We start from the raw sequence: 27,187 nt of genomic DNA, 5'->3' as shown, positions 1-27,187 counted from the left end.
GATCTGGCTAGTTTGAACATAAAAAAGGTAAAATACTTGGGCCAGATATGGCCATTTTAAATACTAAAGGGTTAAAACTGAAGGTTGCTGGAAAGCTGCAACTGGAAAGCATAAACATGTAAACAAAGCAAAAAGTAGCAAAAACCAAATGATGATATAAGTATACCCCAGTTACAAATAGTGAATCAGAAAAGGAACTATGACAGAAACGCGCTGTGTGTGCATGTGCAAAATTTAAGTGGAGCTTATATGATGCATGCACAACAGGAAAATGACATTTGCATGATGTGTGTTTTCATTCAGGTAAATCTTGTTGAAAGCGAATGAGCAATAGTATTATAGTTTTAGTATATGTACATAGTATACAAGCATGAGCCTATGTTCTTAGCTACTTGTGTGTTCTGGTGATAAATGAGGCACTTTGTGTGCATATGATCTTGAAAAGTTCTTTTGGGGGACATGTCTGACAGATATTGCTCCTGTTGGTCCAATAAACTAATGAAAATGGTAAATGATTAAAATTTTAACTTTGCTGCATGAGGGGTCCATTACACTGAACACTTCCCCTAATTGTTCTTCCCCAGATCTACATCCTTCTTTGAAATTCCCTCCTTGCTCATGATTTTCTTACAGGCAACAACCTAGAACAGTTAAAACTGTGTATCGACTTCATTGGTGTCACCATTTTAAGACAGTCTGTGACAGTCATAGGCACTGTACCTTTTCCTCCAATTACTAAAACAAGAAGCATTAGTGATAGATGAAAGGTTAGTCATAGTGAAAAAGATAAGTGAATAAGTTATCAGCCTCTTATTTCACGATATAAAAACTACCACTGTTGCTTTGTAGTATCACTGATGAAAAGGGAAGAAGTATCTAAGTTTTATTGTGTTTATCTGATTGTCTAACGTTCAATAAATTTATAAGTATCTGATATGACCTAATGTCTATCACAGATCTAAAACAGTGAAGCGCCTTAACTGGTATGAACTTAGGCATTACATATTAGAAGAAACGAAACGCTAAACCAAAACCACATCCCTTTGGTGGACAGCACAGACTGATAATCAAAATATTAATTAACATCGACTAGAGTAATTAATTATTGATGATAACCTAAGGATATTGAACAGTGTTGATTGAAACTCCACAAATATTTAATCTAATTTATTTGAATAGGGAAATCCATGAGAGAATATTAATAACAGAAAGGTTTTTATTTGAGTGAAATACAACAGGAAATCTAGTAGTAATATTGATTTCACTGGTTAGTTGTGGCTTCGCCCAAAGTTCCCTCTCATTGAACAGATCTTTGATCAACTACATAATTTTTTTGACTATAAGCACAGATGTAGCTATGTGTGTAAGAAGCTTGTTTCCCAACCATGTGGTCTTGGGTTCAGTTCCACTGTATTGCACCTTTAGCTAATGTCTTTTACTATAACTTCTGGCTAACTAAAGCTATGTGATTGGATTTGGTTGGTGGAAACTGTAAGAAGCCTGTTGCATGTATATGTGTGTGTGTGTGTATGTATATATATATATTCATTTATATCAAGCCTATGTTTATCTCCATTACTACCTCCCCCACTCTCTCTGTATATATGTATATGTATGATGTATATATATATATATATATATATATATATAAATGCTTTCCCAAATAAGGTTGTACTTTATATATATATATATATATATATATATATATATATGAGAGAGAGAGTAGGTGAGAGCTGGGTGTGCTCGAAAGGATTCAAACTTAAACTTCAAATACTTTGTCCAGGGCAAAGCTTGTGCCGTCAAGGATACCTACAAGAGAAATCCAATCAAACTGATATGGCAAATGAAAGAATACAGAATAAAAGTGCAGAATAGAGTCAGGAAATATGTAATTTCATAACTCAACACCTGTTTCAAGAAGCCTGAAGTTATGATTATAATGTTACTTTGGGCTTCTTGAAACAGCTGTCAAGTTAGGTAATTACATAATTTCTCACCTTACTCTGTACTTTTATTCTGACTTTTTTTGTGATTCATATAAATGTATTTGTATCAAGCCTATCTTTATCTCCATTACTACATCCCCCACTCTCTCTGTATATATGTATATGTGTGTGTGTGTGTGTGTGTGTATATATATATATATAAAATGCTTTGCTTTCCCAAATAAAGTTGTACTTCATTTTTGAAACTCTGACAGCTATAAGCTGATATACAAGCACTAAGGTATGAGTGCATTATATCTTGTAGCAGAAACAACTGTAAGCTAATGAAATTCATTACATAAATTCTTGTTCTCTTCTCACTTATTTAATTTCTTATATATATGTGTGTGTTGTTGCCCCACTAGTGCTGGACAACTGGTGCTGCTTTCATTACCTCCCCGTAACTTAGCTGTTCAGTAAAAGAGACTGAAAGAATGAATATTAGACTAAAAAAAAAGGTACTGAGATCAGTATGTGTAGCTAAACGCTTCAAGATGAGCCCCAGCCTGGCCATACTCCAGTGACTGAAACAAGAGATACAACATAAAAGATGCAAATTACTATTGGCCAAAAAAGCTTTGTAATTCTTTTTCTGCATGTAAAAACTATTATCAATGATCAAAACAAGCTGAAGAAGACTATGCTATGTTGATGAGGTGCAATAAGGCAAAAACTGTAGTTGTCACTATTTCCTGCAAACAAACATGTTTCACAAAAGAAAAGTATGATTTACTTTATAATGGTAAAGCTCTGTGGTTTAGAAGTTCATTTCACTTATTACATGGGTTTAGGTTCAATCTCACTGCTCGGTAACTTAGAAAAGTATCTTATTATAGCTTCAGTCAAGCTTGAGCGAATTTGTTAGCTGGAAACTGCATTGCAACCCATTGAAATGTGTGTGTGTGTGTCTGTGTGTGCACGCATGCAGTTGTGTGCATGTGCATGTGTGTGTCTGTGTTTGTTTCTCAGCATTTGATGACTGGTGCTGGTTTGTTTACATCTCCTTAAGTAAGGAGTTCAGGAAATAATGACTGACAAACTAAGTGTGAACCAGGCTTAAAATAAGTATTGGGATTGATTTGATCAACTAAAGAAAAACCCTCCAAGATTGTGCTCCAGAATGGCAGCAGTTGAATGATTAAAACAAATAAATAAACAAAAAATATGAATTACTTAAATTATTTATCATTTTTTTTACATTGAGAATATTCTTGATTAAATTATACTATGAATAAATACATCATCTAATTCTGAAATGTTTCTTAGCAACACTAATATAGTGGTGGCAGCAGCAGCAGCTGCAGCAGCGGTAGTGGTGGTGGTGGCAGCAGCACCAGCTGCAGATGCACCACGTGTATTATTGAATAAGAAATCATTATTGAATATTTAATGTGTGTCATAGAAGTCACAAGTTGGCAAGTCACGTGCTGTATACATCAAGCACGTGTGCAGTTCTAAATGTAGAATGTTTCTGAAATATGTAATGGAATATTTTCAAACATCTTCAAATACATTATCCTCATGTTTCAAAAAGAAAAACAAAAAAAAAAACAGCTCCACACACACACACACACACACACACACATGATATATATATGTATAAAGATAGATAGATAAATGCACACACACACACATATAATAAAAATATAATACTTGAAATAATAATAATGATGAAAGCTTGTGTGTATGTATATGGTGTATATGTTACAAAAATGATCACACACACACACACACACGCACACACACACACACACACACACACACACACATACATGATGTCTGAGTATGTGTGTGTATAAATATATGTTTTTTATATGTTTATATTTGTATATTGTAAATTAACTCCATGAACTTTGTAAATCTCTGAAGAGGCCTAGAGAACCATACATGTATCTCTATTTGCATCCATTTCATCTATCAATTACTCCAGTTTACTGGAGTTATATAGATAGAATGAGGCATGTCACCTCTAGGCTGAAACAACTGTATGACATTGTCCCTTCTTCGGTCACTAGATGTCCTTTTTAATTTTTATTACTGATATGACATAATATGTCATATGTGTTTGTATATTGGTTTTATTGTCCTGTCCTCTTAGTTGAAAAATAAACAGGCAAATTGACATAATACAATGTCTGCAATTTGATGAGTACCACATATTCCCCTCCATTTTCTTATTGCTATATAGATTAAGGGTAAATTTCCTTTTACCCGCACCCACTTATTGCACTCGGTAAAAGCACTACTGTAATAATAATTGGGTATCTTTCCGGTAGTATATTGCATAGATATTATTTCTTAGTGGATTGGATTCACAACCCCTTACTTTCTTGGGGTATATATATATATATATATATATATATATATATATATATATATATATATACATACACACACACACACACTCATGCACATATATATATATATATATATATATATATATATATATATATATATATATATATACATACACATACATAAACACACATTTATTATTTTTTTTCTATTATAACAAATGGCAGATGTAGTACTCACTACAGGTTGTAGAGCATAATTATGTCATTTACTTGGATGATGTCTTTTCCAGTGTTACTCAGCATTTCCATGTTTCTTCAGCTGACAGATTTTTTGTTGCCTGAAGAAACTAGGATTGTGGAAACTCCAAGCAGTGATTAAAGATGTCACTGCTACTTAGGCAGTGACAATGTGAAGAGATGTGAAGACTACGATACATGCATATTCATATAGACTGGCTGTATGGTTGGTAGCCTGCTTGCCAACCACATGGTCACAGTCAAATGACTGAACCAAGTAAAAGAATAAAAGAATATTGCTTCCAAATCACATGGTTCTGGGTTCAGTCCCACATAGCACCTTGGGCAAGTGTCTTCTACTATAGCCACAGGCTGATCAAAGCTTTCTGAGTGGATTTGGTTGATGGAAACTGAAAGAAGGCCTATCATATTTGTGTGTGTACATGTGCACATGTTTGTTTCTGTGCTTGTTCCCCCCATTATCTGTTTATGTCCTTATAACTTAGCAGTTCAGCAAATGACAGATAAAATAAGCACCAGGCTTAAAAAAAAAAAGTACTGGGGTCAATTCGTTGGACTAAAATGTTTCAAAGATAAAAGGCATATATATATTGTTATACTTGGGGATGGTCATATTTTGCTAATAAACACACATGCTATATATTTACTCATCACTTAAGCTTTATTATTATTATTTCAGTTTCTTTGTCAGAGTTCTTTCATCACACATCTTGTGACCTCTTCAGTGACTCTATCCCATGTGCCTCCTCTTATTCTGCTTATTCCAATTTTCTTTATGATGATGTTTTTTTTTCTCATCTGAGCATGTGGCTGGCTGCAAGTATACACCATTGAGAATGACTAAAATGGTCAAGATGCATCTTGCACTTTTGATAGCCACTGTTGTGGCTAATTTTTGTCTCTTTTTGATATTTATTATCTTCTTTACACAGCAAGTCGATAAGAGATGTGATGTCAAGACAAATACTGCAGTAAATGGCCTTTTAACAGTGTATATACATTAAGTATGATACCTCAATGGATATGTGTGTGTGTGTTTCTGCATAGACAGCCAATGGATACAGCTAAATCATTGACCAAATTGCTTGGTGGTAATTATTCCAGTGCTGTACACCCTAGGTTTGACTCCTACAGAGATCAGATCTGAATACCTGGAGAGGGATGGATTCTGTCAGGTCTAGAAAGATGTCCAAGATGCATCATATGTCATGATGGTGCTCCTTATGATTCTATCAAGGAGTTGAGGGCCCAAAGCAAAGAGAATATATGTATGAAGGAGTTCTGAAAAGTTCTGGACTTTTAGGGTATCGTGAGAGGCATGGTTGGAGGCCCAACCTTCAGAGTTCTTTTTTAGGGCAAAGAAAAACAGGACTGCTGCAATAACTGTGTGAATCTGAGAGGGGATTATATTCAATAAAATCATAATTAACTGATCCTCCTGTATTTACTTTTTTTGCCCAGAGCCAGGAACATTTCAGCACACCCTCATATGTATGTATGTATGTATGAATGATACCAGTATGTTGTTTTTACCATTAATTATTCTTCATTTTCTCCCATTATCTTTTAAATTAATTTTATCTTACTCATAGATGGATAGGGATTTCAAGAAATGACAACAATGATATCTACAGTTGTTAATTTACTTTTGAAATTTTGTTATGAAAATGTCTTCAGTTTTAATTATAAGAGAAAATTCTGCCTTATAATTGAAATGTTGCTGAGTGAAAGGCTTGTTATTAATTAAAGCAGCTGTTACTTTAGAACTTTACTGATTTTGAATATTAAAGCTTATGTAATTAATGTAAAATAATAGATTAGACACTGATTACAAATATGGTAGGGTCTGACATATGTAATACAGTGAGCTGAACAACTTTAATCAGTTGAGATTATCCTGGCAATTAATAGACAAAACTCCTTTTGGTGAATGGGAGCGTAAAATGTAAAAGCAGCAAGCAAGGAAGGTAACTCCAGTCATTTGATTTATGTGTGTTGGGTAAGGTTTTTAACTCTTGTTACCCATATAGATTACAGACCCATCCATGATAATCATCCAGCCTCGACTTTTAACCTAGCCCCACCAAATCTGGTTACTCCCTTGGAAAAACTGCTGTGTTAATTCTCCACTGAATATTGACTGAACAACTAATCTGCAACAATGTCCCATCCTACCACGTGTGCTCTCAAATGCAATGAACTGATGTTGCTAAATACACCATACTGCAGCTTGCAGATATTGTGGCAATGACTACCCACCAACATCTTGACCAAGCATGAGGACCTAAGAATAAAGAGAAGAACTGATGTTGACCAATAACATCATGTAACCTGAGTTGACCAGTAGAGAGGTCTAACATCTAGAAGCCATCTTGAATTTGACAAGTTCGTCCTATGAGCCAACAAAACTTTAAATCACATGGAGCTGAGTCAAACTGCTATTAAATAATATTTATAACTCCTACCAAATCTACTGAGTATAATTTTCTTTTATTTGCCTATCATATATATTTATGATGAGTTTCTTTTCTCTTTGTTCAACTCAAAACCATGTGGTTGCAAAGTGAACTTCTTTAGTACACAGCCATATCTGTGTCTTAGTATATGCATGCACACATGCACGCAAACACACACACACAGAGTATAGGGTTGATGATTGTGGTTATCGGTAATATAGCTGATGGGGGAAATACTTCAGGAAAGCATTCTTAATAACTAAATACGCATAGAGTAGAGTCTCACATAGATGAAATATAGTGTTTTGAAAAACTGAGAGAAACCACTCAATTAGTAGGAAAAATCTCCCACAGTTTCAATGACATACCAATGTAAATATCACAAGATACTAAATGATAACAAAATAATGAAGACAGAGAGTTTCTTAAAATGTAAACAGGAAAGTTTAGTAACCTTTTTATATTTCAGACATAAAGACCTATTATCAGAAGTGAACAGAGTAAATAAATGTGAATCTATGCAGATTTGGCCATTTCTTTATGTCTTATGATGGGTCTTTGTGCCTGAACTATATAAAGGTTACCCTACTTTTGTTTTCCTTTTTTGCATTGTAAGAAGTTCTCCATCTTCAATACTTTGTTATTTCACTTCTGCATCACAAAGCTTCAAGCAAACTAAAATGCTTTTCTCAGATGATAACTTATTAGCCCTGCCCTTTATTCATTTTAAGCATTTAATCTTGACTATAAATATCACAGGATACCAAAAATCAAATAACTCCTTATCTATGACTTTCATTCATCTCTAAGCATCAAATCTTTTGGTGTAAATACCAGGAGACACTGAAAGTCACACAAGTTCTTATCTGTGCCTTTCATTTATCTCTGAGCATTTAGTTGCTTCTTTGTATGCATAACTTATTAAAACTTATAACAATGATAAAATTAAAAGTAAAGTGCAATTTTATTATTCATTATCTTCTTTCAAGTTAAGGCAACAGACTGACAAAATTATTAGAGACGAGAGAATATGCCTAAGAGTATTAGTTCCAACTCTTTGTGTTCTGTGTTCGAATCCTGCTTTCATCCTTTTTGAGACACAAATCAAGGATCAATGTAATTGACTTACACCAACACCTAGAATTAATAGCCTCGTGCCCAAATTAGAAACAATTATCTCCTTTCAACTTACCTTTAGTGTTTCTTTCAAGATTGTCTCTGGTCTCTTATTAACAATATACATTTTACGGCTAATTATCATCATCCAGTTTCCCTACCTAACCAAGTTACCTTATTTTTGGCAGATCCAGTGAGGAAGGATCCTTTCTGCAGTTGTTTGACCAAATAGTAAAAACAACCAAATCTTCCTCAAATCATATCCTGCTATCTTAAAAGAGGAAAAATACATTAGATAATGTAGTTCTATCCAAAAAACAAAAAAAAAAAACTGGATCGTCATGGCTGGAATGCTTTTGATTATAGTTCTGCTCAGTCTCGGATGATCATAAGACAAACAACAACAACAACAACTGCCTTAGTTTTGACTGCCGTAATATCATATTGTTGAATCATATCCATGAATTTTTAATATAATTTTTACTGATCATTATTTAGAGAAATTTTCCATCACTTTTGAAACTAAATATTCACATAGATTCAGCTTTGTTCTCAAGAGGTTTGGAGGAATTAACAGAAATTCTTACCAAGAAGGCAACAAAATGGTAGAGTTGTTAAAACATTGAATAGAATACCTTACTGGATTTGAACTCAGAGCATAATAAACCGGAGCAAATTCAGCAAAGCATTCTACTCAATTTGCTCCAGTTTATTGTGCTCTGAGTTCAAATCCCACAAAGTTTGACTTTGACCTTCAACCTTTTGTGGTCAGCAAATAAAGTATCAGCACACATCAGTAATTTAATGGAATTATTAAGTGCATGACTGGATGCTTTGCAGTGTCTGTTCTGGCGGCCACTTACTTCCTCATCATGGGGAACAAAATCCTTGGGACCCAGTTAATCCTGTGACTATCCAAGATGTTTCAAGAATTTGTAATTTATATTTGTTTGCTGCCGAATCAAAGTGCAAGTATTATGATAGCTGTGTGTATGTATTGTTCTTCGTTTGAGTTTGTTTGTTTAGCAGGCTGTGGCGAATGCAGTAAGGCACTTGAGAAACACCCAGCTGCTGCCCATCCAACAGACTCTACTCTTTTCATTTACCTCTAGAATCCAGCTGTAGAAACTCTGCCAAATCAGACTGGAGCCTGGTGCAGCCATCCGGTTTCACCAGTCCTCAGTCAAATCGTCCAACCCATGCTAGCGTGGAAAGCGGACGTTAAACGACAATGATGATGACGATGATCCACGAATCTTTTTAATTTTTCACTCGTGTTTCAAACATTAAAGGACATCACATTTCTTAATGATTCCTGATAATGGAGTGTTGAGAGAGAAACAGAAAAGATACAAATAAAGAACAGAAAACTCATATTTTGCTGCAAGATTAAACCAATTTCCAGAATAAATTTGTGTTTTTTTCCATATATATGCTTTTATTACAGTACTAGTTTTATCATCCATGTTGTATTCAAGATATCAAATCACATGCTTTCATGTACAATCAGCCAATATCACACAATCATGAATCTGAAATTTTCAATTACAATTTTATATTGGAAACACCTAAAAGCTAAACAATACTGATTGGAATTTATTTGCTTGCGGTTTCTAAAATGATTTTGTTTGTCATTATACAGAGGAAATAAAGTTTTATTTGCAACATATCAGTTTTATAATAGTTAACAATAGGCTGGTTCTGTTTATTATCACGTATCATAATCTCAATTATAACATTAAATAGAACTATGCCGAAACAATTTTTGTCTTATTCTAAAACCATCAATAGTTTTCTTTTTGTAGTACTTTCCTGAAAACATTTACTATCTTTTTATCATTGTTTCATATTTTATTTAGTCTTAATTTGTATAACATAACTGGATCAGAATCAATTGATTTTATCTAATATCATAGAGTTATTATATTTCATTATTCAGCAGATATAATCAGATAAATTAAAACACCCTTCAATTTCACAAATATTAATGTGAAATGTAACAAACGATAAATATCTGATAAAAAAGACTTTGAAATATACGTATACAGATAATATATATCCTCCATAGCAAAATCTAGGAGTCATTTGAGCTATTTATGAAACTAGAATAAACAAACAAATATTAAAATAAATATTAAAACAAAGGTCAACTCAAGAGAATGACGAGTTCCTGAACATAATCGGTCATAAGAATGGCATATGAAGATTAGCTTTATGGAATGTGTCTTGTGTAAGTTGACCTGGGGAAGCCCAACGTTTGTTACTGTGCTTGCTATTCAGTAATCACAAGAGAAAATATCTCAAGATCTCATAAAACACATCATCATCATTATCATGCATGTTTTCTCTGATGGGAGGGGGAGGGTTGTGTGGGTATCACAGTGTCTTGTCACTTGTTGCGGTCATTCATGATTTTGGTAGAGATTGTAGTGGAGAAAATTTTCAGTTTTTGGTTATGTCATGTTTTTTGGCATATTCCTATAGCTGGATGCTCTTTTTATCATCAACTGCTCAATACAGGCTGAAATCCTTAAATCTAACAATCTTACGACTTGATAATTGTTGGGCCATGGATAAAAGCCAGAAAACAGTTTATAACTTCCTATATAAATTAGGAGCTACTCTTAGGGATTAATTTCCATCTCATTGCTATTTCATTCTACATATATATACTGATGTCTTATCAAAGCTAGAACAAGGCTTAAATAGGAAATAATGCATCTAATAATGCTTCCAAAGATTCAAACAGTGCTGGTCCATGCAAACTGCTGGACCATGGAGGGCCAAATTGAAGAGGTTCAGCCTACGACATATAGACTAGGTGCATTTTATGCTACCAAAATTTGAGAGATGATTGTCCTTGAGTGGCAAGATAAAGAGATCTCTTTACTCTTTGCAAATTTTGTTCAAAGTCACTGCCCTCCTAGATGGGATGATTGTGCTATTGCTTATGGAGTCCATACTGCTATTTACTCCAAGTGAATGCATTCATGTTAATAAATTACAGTGTGTTATTGAATCACTACTAGATTAAGATGAGACACAAAGAGATTTCTAAAGAGACCAGTTCCTGAATTAACCTATAAGTGTGTATACAGGAAATCAGATAATCTCAAAGAGACAAACTGAAGGATTTCCACAAAGAGTATATTATGCACATATTAGAAATAATAGGCACAATTTAATTTAATTGTCCCCATTTCTGGTATGATTCATAGCTGCATATGAAAGACATGAAATTCAAACCAACATTAGAGTGTCTATATGGTTGCTTGACTTTCTTGAAATAACAGCTAAATCTCTCTCGAGTCACACTTTATAATCACAAATGAATAAAGGAAAGACACATCGGATAATGTAATCCTAGATACACAATGTTTGAATCAAAGACAGAGTGATTACAGTTGGAGCACCTTTGACTGCTTGAACAGAGCTGATCAGATCCAACCTGAAATTAAACAACTGCAACAACAACAACAATAGGATATCAGAACCAAATATATGACAACATAAAATTAGGAAGTTCAGACATTGATTAGCACTATGAAAAGTATTTTTAAAAGTGTTTAAACTGATGTATTGAAAGGGTGCCAATCAAATATTTACAGGAATAAAATATAAATCTTATCAAATATAGTTTAAAATTATCTTTCCCATATGTTTGAACTGTTATTTTTCTTCTGGTTTGAACAAGTTTGCTTTCATTAGTAAGGATTAGTCAGGCCATTAGCCAAATTCATTTTAAGAATTGTACTATGACAATTTGGCAAGGATAGCCATGCAGGAATTCTCTGCCAGATGGTTTCAATAAAAGTGGTAGATGCCTGATGCAATTTTTTCTTCTGCATTAATATTTCATATTCTTGAAGTATTCTTTGAACAAAGTGAAGGGAAAAAGCTGCCTGTGGTTCAGTTAAGTTTTGCAAAAGGCAAAGAAATTCTTCTACTGGTTTCACTTGTTAGACTGTGACCATGCTAAGGCACTACCTTCTGTAGTACAGTAAACTACATGGACACCAGTATTTATTTTAACAACTTTGATGAGATTTGAACTCCTAATAACAGATATAGTTGGTGCATAGACAAGAAAGTTTATCTAGGAGATAATCTTTCCTAGGTAAGGCTTTTCTGATGTCAAATGCAATGATATTACTTTTGTTAAACTTCTTAAATCTGAGTTACAACTGATGTTTGACATCAGGAAGCAAGTCCTCAGTAAATCTGACTCTATGGAAGCCATACTGGTAGAGAGTGAGAGGAGAAAAAGTCTCAAGGTACTGGAGAAGGTTATTATTAAGAACTATTTATTCAAGTTTAATGTTTGTTTATTTATAATCATTAGAAGCACACTATTTATGTTGGTTTTCACCTGTCTATTTAACCCTGTCATATTTTTCCTCCACCTTTTCATACTTTAGTGTTTCATAAATGTAGATCAGTGAGAATTGAAAAGGGGAGCTGTTTGGTTAACAACTTCACTTCACAACCGTGTAGTTTGGAATTCAGCCCCACTGAACAGTGTCTTGGGCAAGTGTCTACTATTATATAATTCAGGCTGAGCAGTGCCTTGTAGGTGAAATGAAATTGGTAGCTGAAAACTGTATGGAAGCCTATCGTGTGTGTATGTGTGCATATGTTGACATTCCTGTCAGTCACTGTGTTTTTGAAGATCAGTGAAGTAAAAGATCCCTTATTTGTTATCTTTTACAGTTATTGGACTGTGGCCATGCTGGAGCACTGCCTTAAAGGATTTTAATCGAACAAATCAACCCCATTTTTAAGTCTAGTATTTTTAAGTCTTTTTTGTTGAATTGCTAAGTTATAAGGACGTAAATAAACCAACACTGGTTGTCAAGTTGTGGTGGGGGAGAAATACAACACAAACACAAGGACACATGGACATGGGCACAAGTACATAGATACACACACAAACTCTCACTCACTTATATATACACAAGCTTCTTTCAGTTTCCATCTAACAAATCCAATCACAAGTCTTTGGTTGGCCCAAGGCAATAGTAGAAGACATTTGCCCTAGGTACCACACAGTAGGACTGAACCTAATACCTCATAGTTGAGAAGCGAGCTTCTTACCCACACAGCTATGCCTCTGCCTGTACTTGGAAAGCAATTAAATGCTGATGGCAAGAAAGCCACTTGGCTGTAGAATGCAGCCGGAAAGACATCCCCATCCGACCCATACTTGCTTGGAAGAAATGGGCAAAGGAATGAACTGCAGAGGATTCAAAACTTTAAAACTTATCCTATATCATAGTGAAGAAAGTTGAATTATATGAACGCAAATTTCATTTTGTCTTCTTATTAATAAAGTGGCAAAGGCTGAACAATTTCCATAATGTTGTTCTTGTGTGGGATGGGGGGGGGGGGCTGTCCGGTATTCGTTAGTTTGAGAACTTTAGAGCAAACATAGAAAGAAGCATTTTTCACTTATATCTTAGATTAACAAAGCAGTTATTTAAAGTTTTCAATGACCCTCATTCAATTGCAGAAGATTCTCTCTGCAATCACTGATACTGAATTTGATTTAAAGGATGTAATCAATAAATTCCGTTAACTTTGATCTATTCTGATGAAAGGGTTTGAAAGAATGAAAAATGCTGCTGCATTTATGAAGGTAAAGGACATTAGGCAGATATCTATCTGCTGGTACTTGGTCACTTCAAATGATATCAAAGTAATCTATTAAACCAAAATTAAAATGACTTTAGACTTCATAGAAATTCCTTGACTCACTTGGTTTCACTTCAGAGATGAAATATTAATCAGTATAAGAGAAATTTGACGTTTATCTTATCTATCACAAAGCTTATCATAAGTGAAATTAGTTTCTGAGAATTCACTTCAATGCTCTTCTATCGAAAATCAATTATAATATTATTTTAAATAACTATAACAGAAGCAGCCCACCAAAAAAAAAACAAAAAAACCAAGCAATAAATTAGTGGTATATCATAAAGGAATTTTATAATAATGACAATGTTTTCTGACATAAAAAAAGGATAAGAATCATTCCTGAGTCGTCTAGACTCATAGGGCTGGTTTCCCAGTTTCTGTGATGTGTATATTTCCCACCTGGATGGGACACTAATCCATCATAGGACTACTAATTTTTTGCCAGCTGAGTCAACTGGAGCAATGTGAAATGAAGTATTATTATGCTCAAGGAGACAATGCAGCACCTGGTACAGGAATCAGAAACCCCAGTCTTATGATCATGAGCCCAACACCCTAACCACTAAGTAGCTTGCTTACCAACCACATGGTTCCGGGTTCAGTCCCACTGCGTGGCACCTTGGGCAAGTGTCTTCTACTATAGCCTCGGGCTGACCAAAGCCTTGTGAGTGGATTTGGTAGACGGAAACTGAAAGAAGCCCGTCGTATATATGTATATATATATATATATATATATATATATGTATGTATGCGTGTGTATATGTTTGCGTGTCTGTGTTTGTCCCCCAACATCGCTTGACAACTGATGGTGGTGTGTTTAAATCCCCGTAACTTGGCGGTTCGGCAAAAGAGACCGATAGAATAAGTACTAGGCTTTCAAAGAATAAGTCCTGGGGTCGATTTGCTCGACTAAAGGCGGTGCTCCAGCATGGCCGCAGTCAAATGACTGAAACAAGTAAAAGAGTAAAAAGTAAAGAGGGAGGAGGGAGGACAAGTCACATGATTCTTTATAGGGCCTCTCAGATTGGTGGAGGGAATGAGGAAGCTATTCTCAAACTGTGATTGAGAAGTTTGTTTCACAATTATTCAGTTCCAGGTTCATTCTCGTTGCAGTCCACCTTGGGCAAGTATCTTCTTGTGAGTGAGCCTGTATAGATGAGAGTTATGTAAGAACTCGTCAGTTTGTATTTATTCTTGTATAATAGTCCTAATCCATCCATTGACTAGTTTAACCCCACGACTGTTATTTGGATACCTCTTTGTTTAATAAAGTCCTTGATTTGGGTTGATTCAGTAGAAAGCAGCAGATCTCTTCCTGGACCATGGAACCAGGAGAGATGTACTGCTTAAAAGTCACATATGCTGCTCTTCATTCTCTAGTTAAGCTATAAAAACAAAGCAAAAAAAGGGTGATGTTATAGTTAATGTAATATTTTGTTCTTGGATAGTAATCTGGTAAAAACTCTAAAGTCTCTTTGAAGAAGTTAATGTGATTTGTTAAGAAGTTTATGGAAGGAAGGAATTGATTAAAATGACCATTTGATGTATTCTTCAAAGTGAGCCAAATGAAAGACTCAAACCTCAATCAGCCTAAAATAGTACATATTTATAAATAAAAAAAAAATATATCTATTTAAAAATATTTTACTCGTCAAACATTTAAAAAAAAAAAAAAAAGCAAAAACATCCTTATTAACCTGGCCTCTAATATTTGTTACAAAACTATTTTTCTGTGTGACCAATTAAATCACTATTTAAAATTGCTAATTGCTATTATCTAAGATATTTAAGTTAATAATTATTTTGGACAATTTTAATTTATAATTTTGAAATCATGATCACAGCACAGTGAAATTAGAGGGGAGGTATGCTATTTCTAGATGGTAAAAATATAAATTTCTCATGTTGCGCACTAATAATAATTATAAATATAACAATCAGAAAGTCAAAGGATAGGTGGTCATTGGTTCTGCAACTTCGGTTTGCTAATTAGAGAATTTATTTCATTTTGATTCTATCAAGTTTCTTTAAAATTATAATGATTACCTTTGATATTAATTATTTTTGTGGCTAGTTTGATTGAGTAGAGATAATCTAGTGACTGGAGAATTTTGACCTAATTTCGATTATTGGTTATTGCCATTTGGTTTTTCTTGTATCATTAAATGCCATTGAAAACAATGTATTAATGTCATACAAGATTTCTTTTTTTTTTTTTTTTTTTTACATATTTTTACTGGTTTCCTGCATTGGACTGTGGCTATGTCAAAGTGGTGTCTTATGAAGATTTAGTCAATCATATCGATCTCAGTACTTATTTCAGTTTGTTACTTATTTTATTGATCACTACAAGTATATATATATATATATATATATGTATTTTCTATCTCATCATCTTCATTTTAATGTCTACTTTTCCATGCTTGCATGTATTAGATGGAAGAGGGCTTCTGCAAATTTTCCATCTGCTAAACTTCACCAACGTGATATTGGTGAACTAAGAGGTTATAGTTTAAGATACTTGCCCAAAGTTCCACACACAGGGATCAAATACTGAACAACATGTCTGTAAAGTAAATTTATTCGCTACATAACCACAACTGCTTCTGTAAATATAAACCTTGCAACTATGTAGAAAACAATGATATTAAACGATGATGATGATGATGATGATGATTGCGAGAGGTTAAAGAATTTCACTGTAAACATTTAGTTCAAGTTACCCTTTATCCTATAGCTAAGCCATAAAAAAACAAAAACAATAAAGATAGTGACGTAGTTTATCTATTTTATTCTTTTAAAAATTCATAGGACTTCTATTGGTCAATGTTGACCATGCATCTGCACATGCATGTGTAGGCCTATGCAAGTATTTTTAGGAAAACTAGTAGTGGCCCATACATACCAAGCTCCATTGTCCATCTCACCAATGTTTATCCCAGGGAAAGGTTGTTAACTTGGATTAGTACAGCTTGGTTCCAATGTCATCACCGTTGTTATCAGAACACAAAAGCTGAAACAGCTACTGCAAGACACCAATCCACTGCCCTAGATTGGCACTTCTTTTTTATCAACCAACCTCGAAAGGATGAAAAGCAGAATTGACCTTGGCAGGATTTAAAACCAGATTACTCTTTCAATTCATTGCTTTTTTGAAAAATTGTAGTTTCAATAATTCCATATTTTTGATTTTGTCTATATAAAAATAGATGTAATATTTTATTTTATTTTCCGTAGTATGCTACTTAGTAGCTCCAGTTCTCTGTGGCTACTGGAATTGTTGAGTATATAAACAGATTGGCTGCTTGTTTCTCTGGGATTGGCCAAATTGATGTAAATACCGCTGATGAGAGTTCAAAAAGGTTCCAAAATCAATTAAGACTATTCATAATTTTTTTTCAGTCTATGGAGAAATAGCTAAATTAGTTCTGCTTTTATATCTACCACCTTGGTTGAATGTATTAGTAATATTGAAATTTTACTTTACAGGTCTGTGAATATGCAAATGAACAATGGCGCTACTCCTGCATATTTAGCAAGTCAAGAAAGGAAGCTGGACATCCTCAAGTACATTGTTACCGAAGCAAAAGGATCCTTAAAGATAACTGCTTTTGATGGAATGTCTTGTTTACATGCTTCATCACAAATGGGACATTTAGATATCATCAAATGGCTAGTAAGTAACATTTTACCCATTTTGTGTAGAACAAAGTAAACATCTGCGTTTGATTGCTTTGATTGAAACATACCAAATGCCAAAGTACTATGTTGATGGGAAAAAAAGTCATTTAATTAGTGTTCCAGTCATGTCCGCCCTGTCTATATTGTGAGCATGCTGTTTAATTGTTTAAAACTTAAAATATACAGTTTGAAGTACTCTTGCTGTATCACTTCAGTTTTGCTTTTAATAACAACTGTGTATTCTATCTAATTGATATTACATGAAAAGTTAATGATGATAGCCATATTAAAATGTGCTGTAATCTTGAAAATGATAATATTTTTATAATATGTTAGATGAAAACAATCCTGTAATGGGATAACAATTGATAGCATTTGAATAATGTATGACAAAAAAAATCCACTAAATGACACTAAAAGATGTTTTGTTATTTCAAGATATTTTCATTAGCCAGGCATTTTTTGCCATTTTTCTTCCGAGAAGATCATGGCTATAATAAATCTGTAATGGCTACTGTTCAATTGGTAGGGTTGGCTCTGACAGAGCAGAATTATGGACAGGAAATTATGACAACTGGTTTAACCTCATCACCTAGTGCTTCAGTGCTTTTAATAGAGTCCATTCTATACTAGTATTCAGGTTAGGTCTTTGGAACAAGGATAACTTTGCCACTTTCCCCCAGCAGCCCTGGAAGGAGTCATGAGTACTGCCCCTCCTCCTCTTCTTAGAAAACCTTTTAAAAATCAATTCAAACACATTGATAATCGACAGATGAAGAACATTGGTTACAGTGCGGTCCTATTTTTATCCTAGACTATACTTAACATTACTTTTTTCTCTCTGATACAAGTAACATACATACATACATACATTAATGCATGTGTGTTTGTTTGTATAATATATAAGTACTATCATTGGTAAAGGTCCTGATGAACTGAGTTTGTCACACCCTTTCAATTTCTTATGTGTTAGGCCATAATCAGTACAATTTAGATGGACAATATATTTCAGGTTGACATGCCTTTAATTTCTGTTATGTACAGTAGTACTCTCAAAACACAATGTGACATATATTCACTTTTTTAAAATGAATTTATAACAAGGTATAGTTAAGAAGTTGAGGTGTGTGGTTTGGAATTTGGTCTCACCTTTGTGGTAACATTTTAAACAAGTGTTTTCTATCATGGCAGAATCTCTGTGGAAGTCTGTTGTTTATGTGTGAACAAGTGAGTGAACAAATCATAGAAAGTAGCACTCAGCATCTTTGGTTAGAGTTACACACATTTGATAACAGTTTGTCTCTGAAAATATGATAAGGTAGACATGTCTTGTGCCTATGAAACTTTAAGTGATGTATAGCTGAGTCAAACACACACACACACACACACACACACACACACACACACACGCACACACACACACGCACACACACGCACATACACACACACACATCTATGTGTGTGTATGTGTGCATGCATATTTATATATATATATATATATATATATATATATATATATTAGGTATATAGGTATATGAACCTCTCAAGGCACAGCTTAATTTGACTATCCAAGGATAATAATAATGAAAGTGTTTTAAAAGTAATTAGGAATTATTTGGTCACTATGACCAATGTCTATGTGAAATAAATAAACAAAGACAATTAATCTCAAATATATCCATATAAAGAAAATATGCATATATTTACCTAATGGTAACATTCAGGAACCTCTAGATGTTTCTGTAACTTCTCTCTTCTTCCAGTGGTGTAAAAAGAGACAGGTGGCTATGAAACATTTCTATAAATCATTTCGTGTAGCAAAAATATATTGTGATATTTAGATATTTAGTGACATCCCTTTCCACTAAGGTAGACTTAGCCAATCAATAAATAGACATTGCTAAAATAAATACCTGATTAAGAACAGGAGTTGATATAATTGACTAAAACCAATGAAATCAGTGCCCCGTAATGACTACAGCTTAAATGCTGAAACCAGTAAAAGAATTAGATAATCTATTTATGTAGCTCTGTTTTGTCATTTATGACTCATTTTTGTTTTATTCATGATTATTTTGGCATTTCTTGACAAAAGTTGTTCCTGGATATTTTCAGTTAATTTTGGAATAAAAAATAACATTAAAATCTTTCCTTGTTGTTGGCTCATAACCTAAAATAAATTTACTTAACTCTGCTCAGTTTAATTTAGATGATAAAGCAGTAGTAGTTCTACACTAAAAATATTTGTTTGTGTTTTCCTTCTCTTCTCTTCCACTTACTTTTTTCTCTTCCTCCTTCTCTTCATTTCGTTTTCCTTTCTTTTCATTTTTTTTTTTTTGTCTTTGTCATTTTTTTTTATCTTCATTATTTATCATCAATTTTTAAAAATTATTGTATAGTTTCTTCTGTGGTTAATCATGATGTAAATTATATTTAGTATGATGTTACTTGTTAGCCATATAAGTGTATGTATGCATGATAACATAGTAATATGATGACAAATGTGCAGCAAAAAAAGTCTTTTATTTTCCTAAGTATTATTTCAAAACTTTTGGGCTTTTGAAAGGAATTCTTGGTTTTGTTAACCTTAAAATATTACACTGTCCCCTTCTTTACTGTCCTTTAGAAAAATGGTAAAAGCAGAAGTAGATAAAAAAATTCTCAAATTATCTTAATCCTTCCATGTCCTCAGCTTTTTGAATATCTGTGAACCAACAAGAAAACAACAAGGGATTTAATGGTCAATTTCCCTGCTAAAACAAGGGTTAGCTGTGCAGGCCCTTTGACAGATCTCTCTATTTTACCTTATCCTCTCCACCCCTTTGCCTTCATTCCTTCTTCCATCATCTTTAGTTATGTTTTCTCTTGGTCTTCACTCCTACTTCTTTCCACATTCATTCCCGACACTTTTTCTCGGTCATTTTCATCCCTCCTCAGCACATGATCCAGGCATTTCATCCCATTACTCTTTGCAACATCTATCACTAGCTCTATTCCGATCATTCTCTCCAATTCATTGTTTGCCCTCCCTTCTCAGCCAAACCCTCTTCGTCCATTGAATCGTTCTCATTTACATTCTATGGTGCCCCTCATTCGTTACACATGTCTCACTCCCATAAATCATAGCATTTCTTGCACATGTGTGTCTGTCTGTTTGTCTGTCCCCTACCACCACTTGAAAATCAGTGTTAGTGTGTTTAAATTTAGAACTGTATAGTGTGTTTATGTTCCCATAACTTGGCAGTTCAACAAAAGAGACTGATAAAATAAGTACCAAGATTTAAAAAAAAAAGTACTGGGGTCAATTCACTTATGGGTTAACTATCAGATCTTGAATTTGCCCTTCTACATTGCAAAATTTGCCTTAGGAATCTGTATGTATCCCAGACTGACAAAGTTGATGCAGTTTTGTTTTGTTTTGTTTTTCTGGAACAACTGAAAGTTAATTACAGGTAGGACATAGACAGGAAGTAATTCCAGAGGTTTAAATATGGGGGATGAAAGATTGGATGAAGTAATTAGTGTAAGGATAGGTGAGAAGACAGGAGGGAAGTGAGATGAGTGAGTCAGGTGGGCATGAGTGGAAGTGGAAATTTTGTACCACTTCCACAAATTTAATTAGCTCTGATGAATTGAGACTTTTGTAGTCAAGGCATAAAAAGCAGGGTGGAGGGATTATATGTAGGGCAAAATTTGGAGTGTGTTGGCACCATGCAAATCAGTCAGGTGACCCTTTTCTGGTTGCAGTCTAGGATAGTCATGTGTGCAGCAGCAGCAGCAGCAGTAGCAACAGCAGTAGTAGCAGCAGCACTGTCCCAGATGTGGGAGTAATATTCTTGTGTGGGTTTTACTCGAATCTTAAAGTTAGCAGCTGTTGAGACATGAAATATTTTCTACCCCTAAAGAGAAAGGTCAATCTTTGGGATGCAGTTTTGCTATGTCATGAATATGAGATCACCAGGACCATTGATAATTGAGAAGGGGTATATGTGCAAAATATTGCAATACTTGTTAAATATTTGCCAATACTAAATCCTCTGCTTCTACATTTTAAGTTGAAGATCTGCTGTAGTTGGCATAAGCTTTCATCTGTGTTTGATTGATAAATAATGAATTAATTCAATCGCCTGTCTCCTTTTCTCATTAATCTGGTATCTCGTGCCACTCTCTCATGAAATTGTAGCATTGTGCCAGATCATTTTTATATCTGCTTTTCCATGCTAGCATGGGTTAGGGTGGGAGTTTTGGGGGCAATGTTTACAGCTGGATGTCCTTCCTGACACCAATCCTTTTAATCACTTCTTATGATACACAGGCATATGGTGCATTATAAAACCTGGGATTCACACAGTATAAAAATACAATCAATATTGCTTATAATTTTACATATTATAATTTAATTCATTTATTGTCATTTCTTGGCTGTAATACGTTTTATTATTATGCTCTGCTGACATTCCAGATATTTCCAGTTTTAATGACTTCTTTCTTATGTTTGCAACTCTTCAGAAATTCTTTTATGAAAGTAAGCCATTAATGTCAACTTTTTCGTTTTAGGTGGAAGAAGCCAAAGCTGACCCAAACGAAAGGGATTTTGATGGTGCTACACCTTTACACTTTGCAGCCAGCTGTGGTCAAGCCAAAGTTGTTGAATGGCTTTTGCAGTCAGGCGGAGCAACAATTTCCATGGATAAAACTGGAGCTACTCCATTACATAATGCAGCTGAAATTGGCCAGTTGCAGGTAGATTCAACTATTTATTAATTCACGGTGGGGTTGTAGAGTTGTCTAACAAGTGACTTGATCTGAGAGTTTGAGTTGAAATGGAAGCAATTGCATCATGGAAGAGTCATTTTAATCATTTTATATATTAAAAAAAAATGTGAAATTCGCTTTTCATTTATCTTTTGATATAGTTCCTCACACCTCAAGAAATCAGAGAAAAATGAATTTAGCAATAATTGTTTGTTTTTAGTGACTAGAATTACTTTTCCATGATGTAATTGTTATTTACTAATAATTTTTATAATGAAACTGAATAAATGATTATTTATTTGATGTGTATTAATTCAGTAAATGCCATTTCAATCCTGAGAATCACACGTCTTTGAAATAAGTTAGATCAAATTGCTTTCCAGGTTGTCTGTTATAGCATACAATATGGTACATCCATTCTCCGTGAAGGGGAGAAAGGATTGTTTTGAGAAATGTGAATGTACCATATTTTATAACATTAATGATAGAAAAGGAATTACTGCTTTCATATGAACGAGTCTATGTTGTGCGAAATATCCATTACCAAATTGATCACTAGTGGATGGTTTATTAGTAAAATGCAGTGCAATGAACAGCAAGTTTATCTCTCTGTTGCACAGACAGAGATGGGATGACGCCTTAAAGGCAAAGCAAGATGAAAATTTCCACCAAAACTAATCTTGAACTTGAAATTACTCTATTAGAAATACTTACTGATCTAACTTCTGTATTTATGGTCATCATAATATTGATCTTTGGCTGCCATTGTTTTGATGCAAATGGATTTTCTAAAAGGCTTTGTACTATGTATGAATACATCTCAGATAGGGAAAATGGTAGAATAAATAAGAAATGTTATCTATTGATTTATCAGTTGTCATCATTTTACTCTCTTTTGCTCTGAAATATTAAAGTCATTGATTTGGTGACACCCATTAGCCATCTTAATAATACAGACAGTGAACTGGCAGAATCATAAGCACATTGGATAAAATGCTTTGTAGTATTTGTTCTGGCTCCCTGCAGTCTGAGTTCAGATCCCACCAAGGTCAACTCTGCTTGCCATCTATCCAAGTGTGATAAGGAGCAATGGATTGATGAGATTGTTTGAACATCAGATGGAATACTTTGTTTCCATCTGCTTCCATTCTGTTTCCATTCTGAGTCCAGATTCCACTTAGGTGATTCAATTCTCACCACTGGCTGTGTTATCCACCTTTCACTGGATAAGAGCATGTGTCAAAGTAGATAATGACTGACTGCATTCAGACTGGCTATCTATTGCTTCAGCACATTTGTGCTATAGATACAGGGACTTTGAAGACAAACCACTCCGGGGATCAACTCGTAACTTCTTTCTCCTGACACATCAAACTCACAAATAAGGCTTCAGAGTTTCAGAAATTTCAGAAACATTCTCAACACTAAGGACACACTGCTACTGCCAATGGAAAAGAATTGCTGGTGCCAGTGGTATAATGGTCTAAAAACTTAATGGTTTCTGCTGCTGTTGTCTCTTGCATTTGCTTCGTTTCATGTCAGTTCTGTTTGAACAACCCAGAATCAAATGCCTTCCTGTTGTCACAGTCCTGTTTTCTTGCATTTCTTGGACTATGTTGCACAATTTTTCTGTTTTTTGTTTGTTTGTTTTGTTTTATAAGATGGTAGGGTGTGTTTTGAAGTAGATTTCATTACTATTTCTAGCAGGTTGAGTAATCTTATAGAAGCTCATAGGTTGTATTAACTTGTAATTGTTTCCCATATGGAAGGAAAATGAAGTTCAACTATAGAGTTTTTAAATAATGGTGTTGAAAAAGACATAGTTTTTGAATTATATAGAAGCTAATACTATAGTCATTTTGTTTTTGAAAATAGTTGTCATATCTTTGTAAAAATCTTGAGATTTCTTTCCAAAGCTAAGGTTTCTGATTTGATAGCTTGTGTTAAAACATTTGCATTGCAGCCCCATGCTTCTGGGTTCAGTTTTACTTTACAGTACCTTGTGAAAATATTTGTTTTCTACTGTACATCTTTGGGTTGACCATTGCCTTATGACTAGAAATGTGCAGAAGTCCATTATGCATGTGCATGTGTGTGCATGCGTGTGCATCATCATTCTCTGTCTCCCACTATTCCCTTCTTGTCACTCATTATTGACTTATGTCACTCTTATTCTCTTATCAACACCCATTTTCATCACAGTCTCTCATGTTACACTCTCCTCTACCACTCATTGTTAACATCCATCACTAATTCTCTCTCTCTCTCACTTTCTTTTATCACTCTCTCTTCTATCATCCAGTCTCCTTCTGATCACTTTCCCTTTGCTGATGCTGCTCTGTTCAATCTCCTTACCAACAACCATCATATAGCTGTGTGTCACTTCTTAGTGTATTCTTTCTACCATGCTCTCATTCTGGTTACTGTTTCATAATTCTTTTTTTTTTTAATTTTCTGAGAACAAGACCATCCTCTGATAGTAGTAAATGAATGGAAACAGTATAAAGAGGACTCTTTAGTGCTGTCGGGGTCAAGGGAATTGCTAATGTGCTTAATGCTCCTAGTATTTTCTGTAAAATGGAAGGGCATATAGAAAGGACAGCTAACAAGAGAAAGCATTCCAAAAATATAAAATATGAGCAAGATGTGGTCCCTGAACTAACTAGGAGGGCACTAGGAAAAGAAGAAAACTAACTTGATCTTTGATAAATCATCTGATGCCATATTCTCATTTCAGCAAGGAAAAGCAAACATAAAAGGATATTGATAATGATAGTAATGATGCTGCTACTGATGATGATGGTGACAGTGATGAAAATGATGAAGTATTATACAAAAATGTCAAATTAATTATGTTAGAAATTATCTAAAACTATTAGCATTTAATTTAAATATATTAACATTTAATTTAAATATATTAACTCAACTGTGAAATCTGTCATTTACTAATTCTTGAAAATTATCCAAAACTTAGAGGAATTGACTAAAATACTTAACTTTTTTTTAATCATTAATTGGTACATTAAGCCAATGTTTGGGATGGATTAATATTAAGGTCATTATATAAAATTATGAGGGAAAGTTTTAATGGAAATATGAATTTTTTTAAATGTGTAGTTTTTGTATTGCGGAATTGAAGGTGATCTTTGACAGACTGGCACTAAAATGGTTAAACAAATCGTTTTACTCTATCTCTCATTACATATTCCTCAAATGTGGATATTTTAAATGTACTTATTCAATCAATCTCTTTTACCAAACTGCTAAGTTTCAGGGACATTAACACACCAACACCGGTTGTCAGGTGGTGGAAGTGGATACACATGCACACACAAACATATGTATGTATATGATGGGCTTCTTTCAGTTTCCATCTACCAAATACACTCACAAGACTTTGGTTGGCCTAAGGCTATAGTAGAAGACACTTGCCCAAGGTGCTATGCAGTGGGAATGAACCCGGAACCATGTGGTTGGGAAGCAAACTTATTACCACATATCAATGCCTGTTTAAATACTTCATTTCTTAGAAAGACGTGACCCTTTTAAACACCCTGCACCTCCATCGTTGCAGTATCTCCTTGATGTTTGCCATGGTTTTACATATACCCCACTCCCATCTCTCTATCTCTCTCTTATTCCTTCAATATACCAAAACACCAGACAAAACTATTCAATTAACCAACAGATATTACTTCATAAATATTTAGTCTGTGTTCTTTCATGGTAATAACTTTTAAAATTCAGAATTCTAGTCAAACCAGACAAAAATATGCTTTACTTTACAATCAATATTCTACCAATCCCTCATCTCCAATATTATGCACTTTTTCTATCCATTTTAATTTAGATTAATCTGTAAAGAGGTTTTTAAAATTCAATAAATTGCATCAATCAGTTAACTTTTATATTTCCAGTGGGCCTCTATTACCAAACAGATATCATTGTTTTCCTTCTCCTCATCTTCTTTGTCCTCCTCCTCATCGATGTCATCAATGTCGTCATCATCTTATCACAGTTTTGCCAAGTTGGTAGCATGGTGTACATAGGCCATATAGCATATTCTATCATTTGATGCACAATAAAGATAAAACTGCCATTTTCTGCTGCTGAGTTTGACATTTTTTGGTGGTGGTGGTTGTGGCGGTGGTGACAGCAGTGGCGGTGGCGGCAGCGGTGGTGTGGCTTTTATAGCTTGATGTCCTTATCATGAACCATTTTACAGCATATTTTGGATGCTTTTTATCATATTCTTGAACTCAGAGTGATGGTACATGGCCTAGTGGTTAAGGTTTTCTGTTCATAATTATTAGATCATGGCTTTAATTCCTGAACCAGGTTGTGCATTGTGTTGTCGAGCAAAGACTTTGTTTCATCTTGCTCCAGTCCACTCACATGTAAATGAATAACTCTGCAATGGACTGTGGCATTGAGTCATCCAGGCCTTGGTGTTAAAGTGATAATAAACAGGCAGCGTGTGTCTATTCACTTTTTTCAGTGCACGTGGATTTTGTGAGCGATAAATGAGGAGAGGCTTCAGTTTATATCCAGCGGCATTTCCACCCAACAACAATGTTATTCTATCCTTGAAAGCTTTAAAACCAGGCATAGTTTTTGCTTCCTTGCGGATGTATGGTCTCTCAGGCATTTTCTTCCGCCACAGCCCAGTTTCATCCACATTAAATATTTGTTCTGGACGAAAGCCACTATCGACGATCATTTTGTCGAAATCTTGAACGAGCTTCTCTGCTCCTTCCACATCGGCGCTCGCTGCCCCACCGCTGATGCTACGATTATGCAGATTAATTCTCGAACAAAATCATTGAAACCAGCCATGGTTTGCCGTAAATGTCTCAGTTGATTCTTCTTCCTGTTGCTCCTCCAGTGTGGTGACAATACTGCCTGCCTTTGCTTGGATAGTGAGAAGGCTCATCAGAATTCATTT

General features: G+C 34.4%; 1 protein-coding gene across 4 annotated transcripts in view; it reads left to right on the top strand.

Annotated features, from left to right (window-relative positions):
• LOC106881072 (uncharacterized) overlaps positions 1-27,187 on the top strand; it is a 175,199-nt gene that overhangs the window by 45,855 nt on the left and 102,157 nt on the right. For all 4 annotated transcript variants that reach the window (XM_089354504.1, XM_014931286.3, XM_014931285.3 and 1 more), the window contains exons 2-3: positions 17,296-17,482; positions 22,045-22,230. In XM_089354504.1, coding sequence (XP_089210630.1) covers positions 17,296-17,482; positions 22,045-22,230 — 373 coding nt within the window. The remainder of the gene's footprint in view (positions 1-17,295; positions 17,483-22,044; positions 22,231-27,187) is intronic.

The sequence above is a fragment of the Octopus bimaculoides genome, chromosome 6 (assembly GCF_046866305.1).
Source record: "Octopus bimaculoides isolate indiv1 chromosome 6, ASM4686630v1, whole genome shotgun sequence".
In the NCBI taxonomy this organism is placed as follows: Eukaryota; Metazoa; Mollusca; class Cephalopoda; order Octopoda; family Octopodidae; genus Octopus; species Octopus bimaculoides.
Note: the sequence above shows the minus strand (reverse complement) of the source record. Positions and strands in the feature narration are given on the sequence as shown.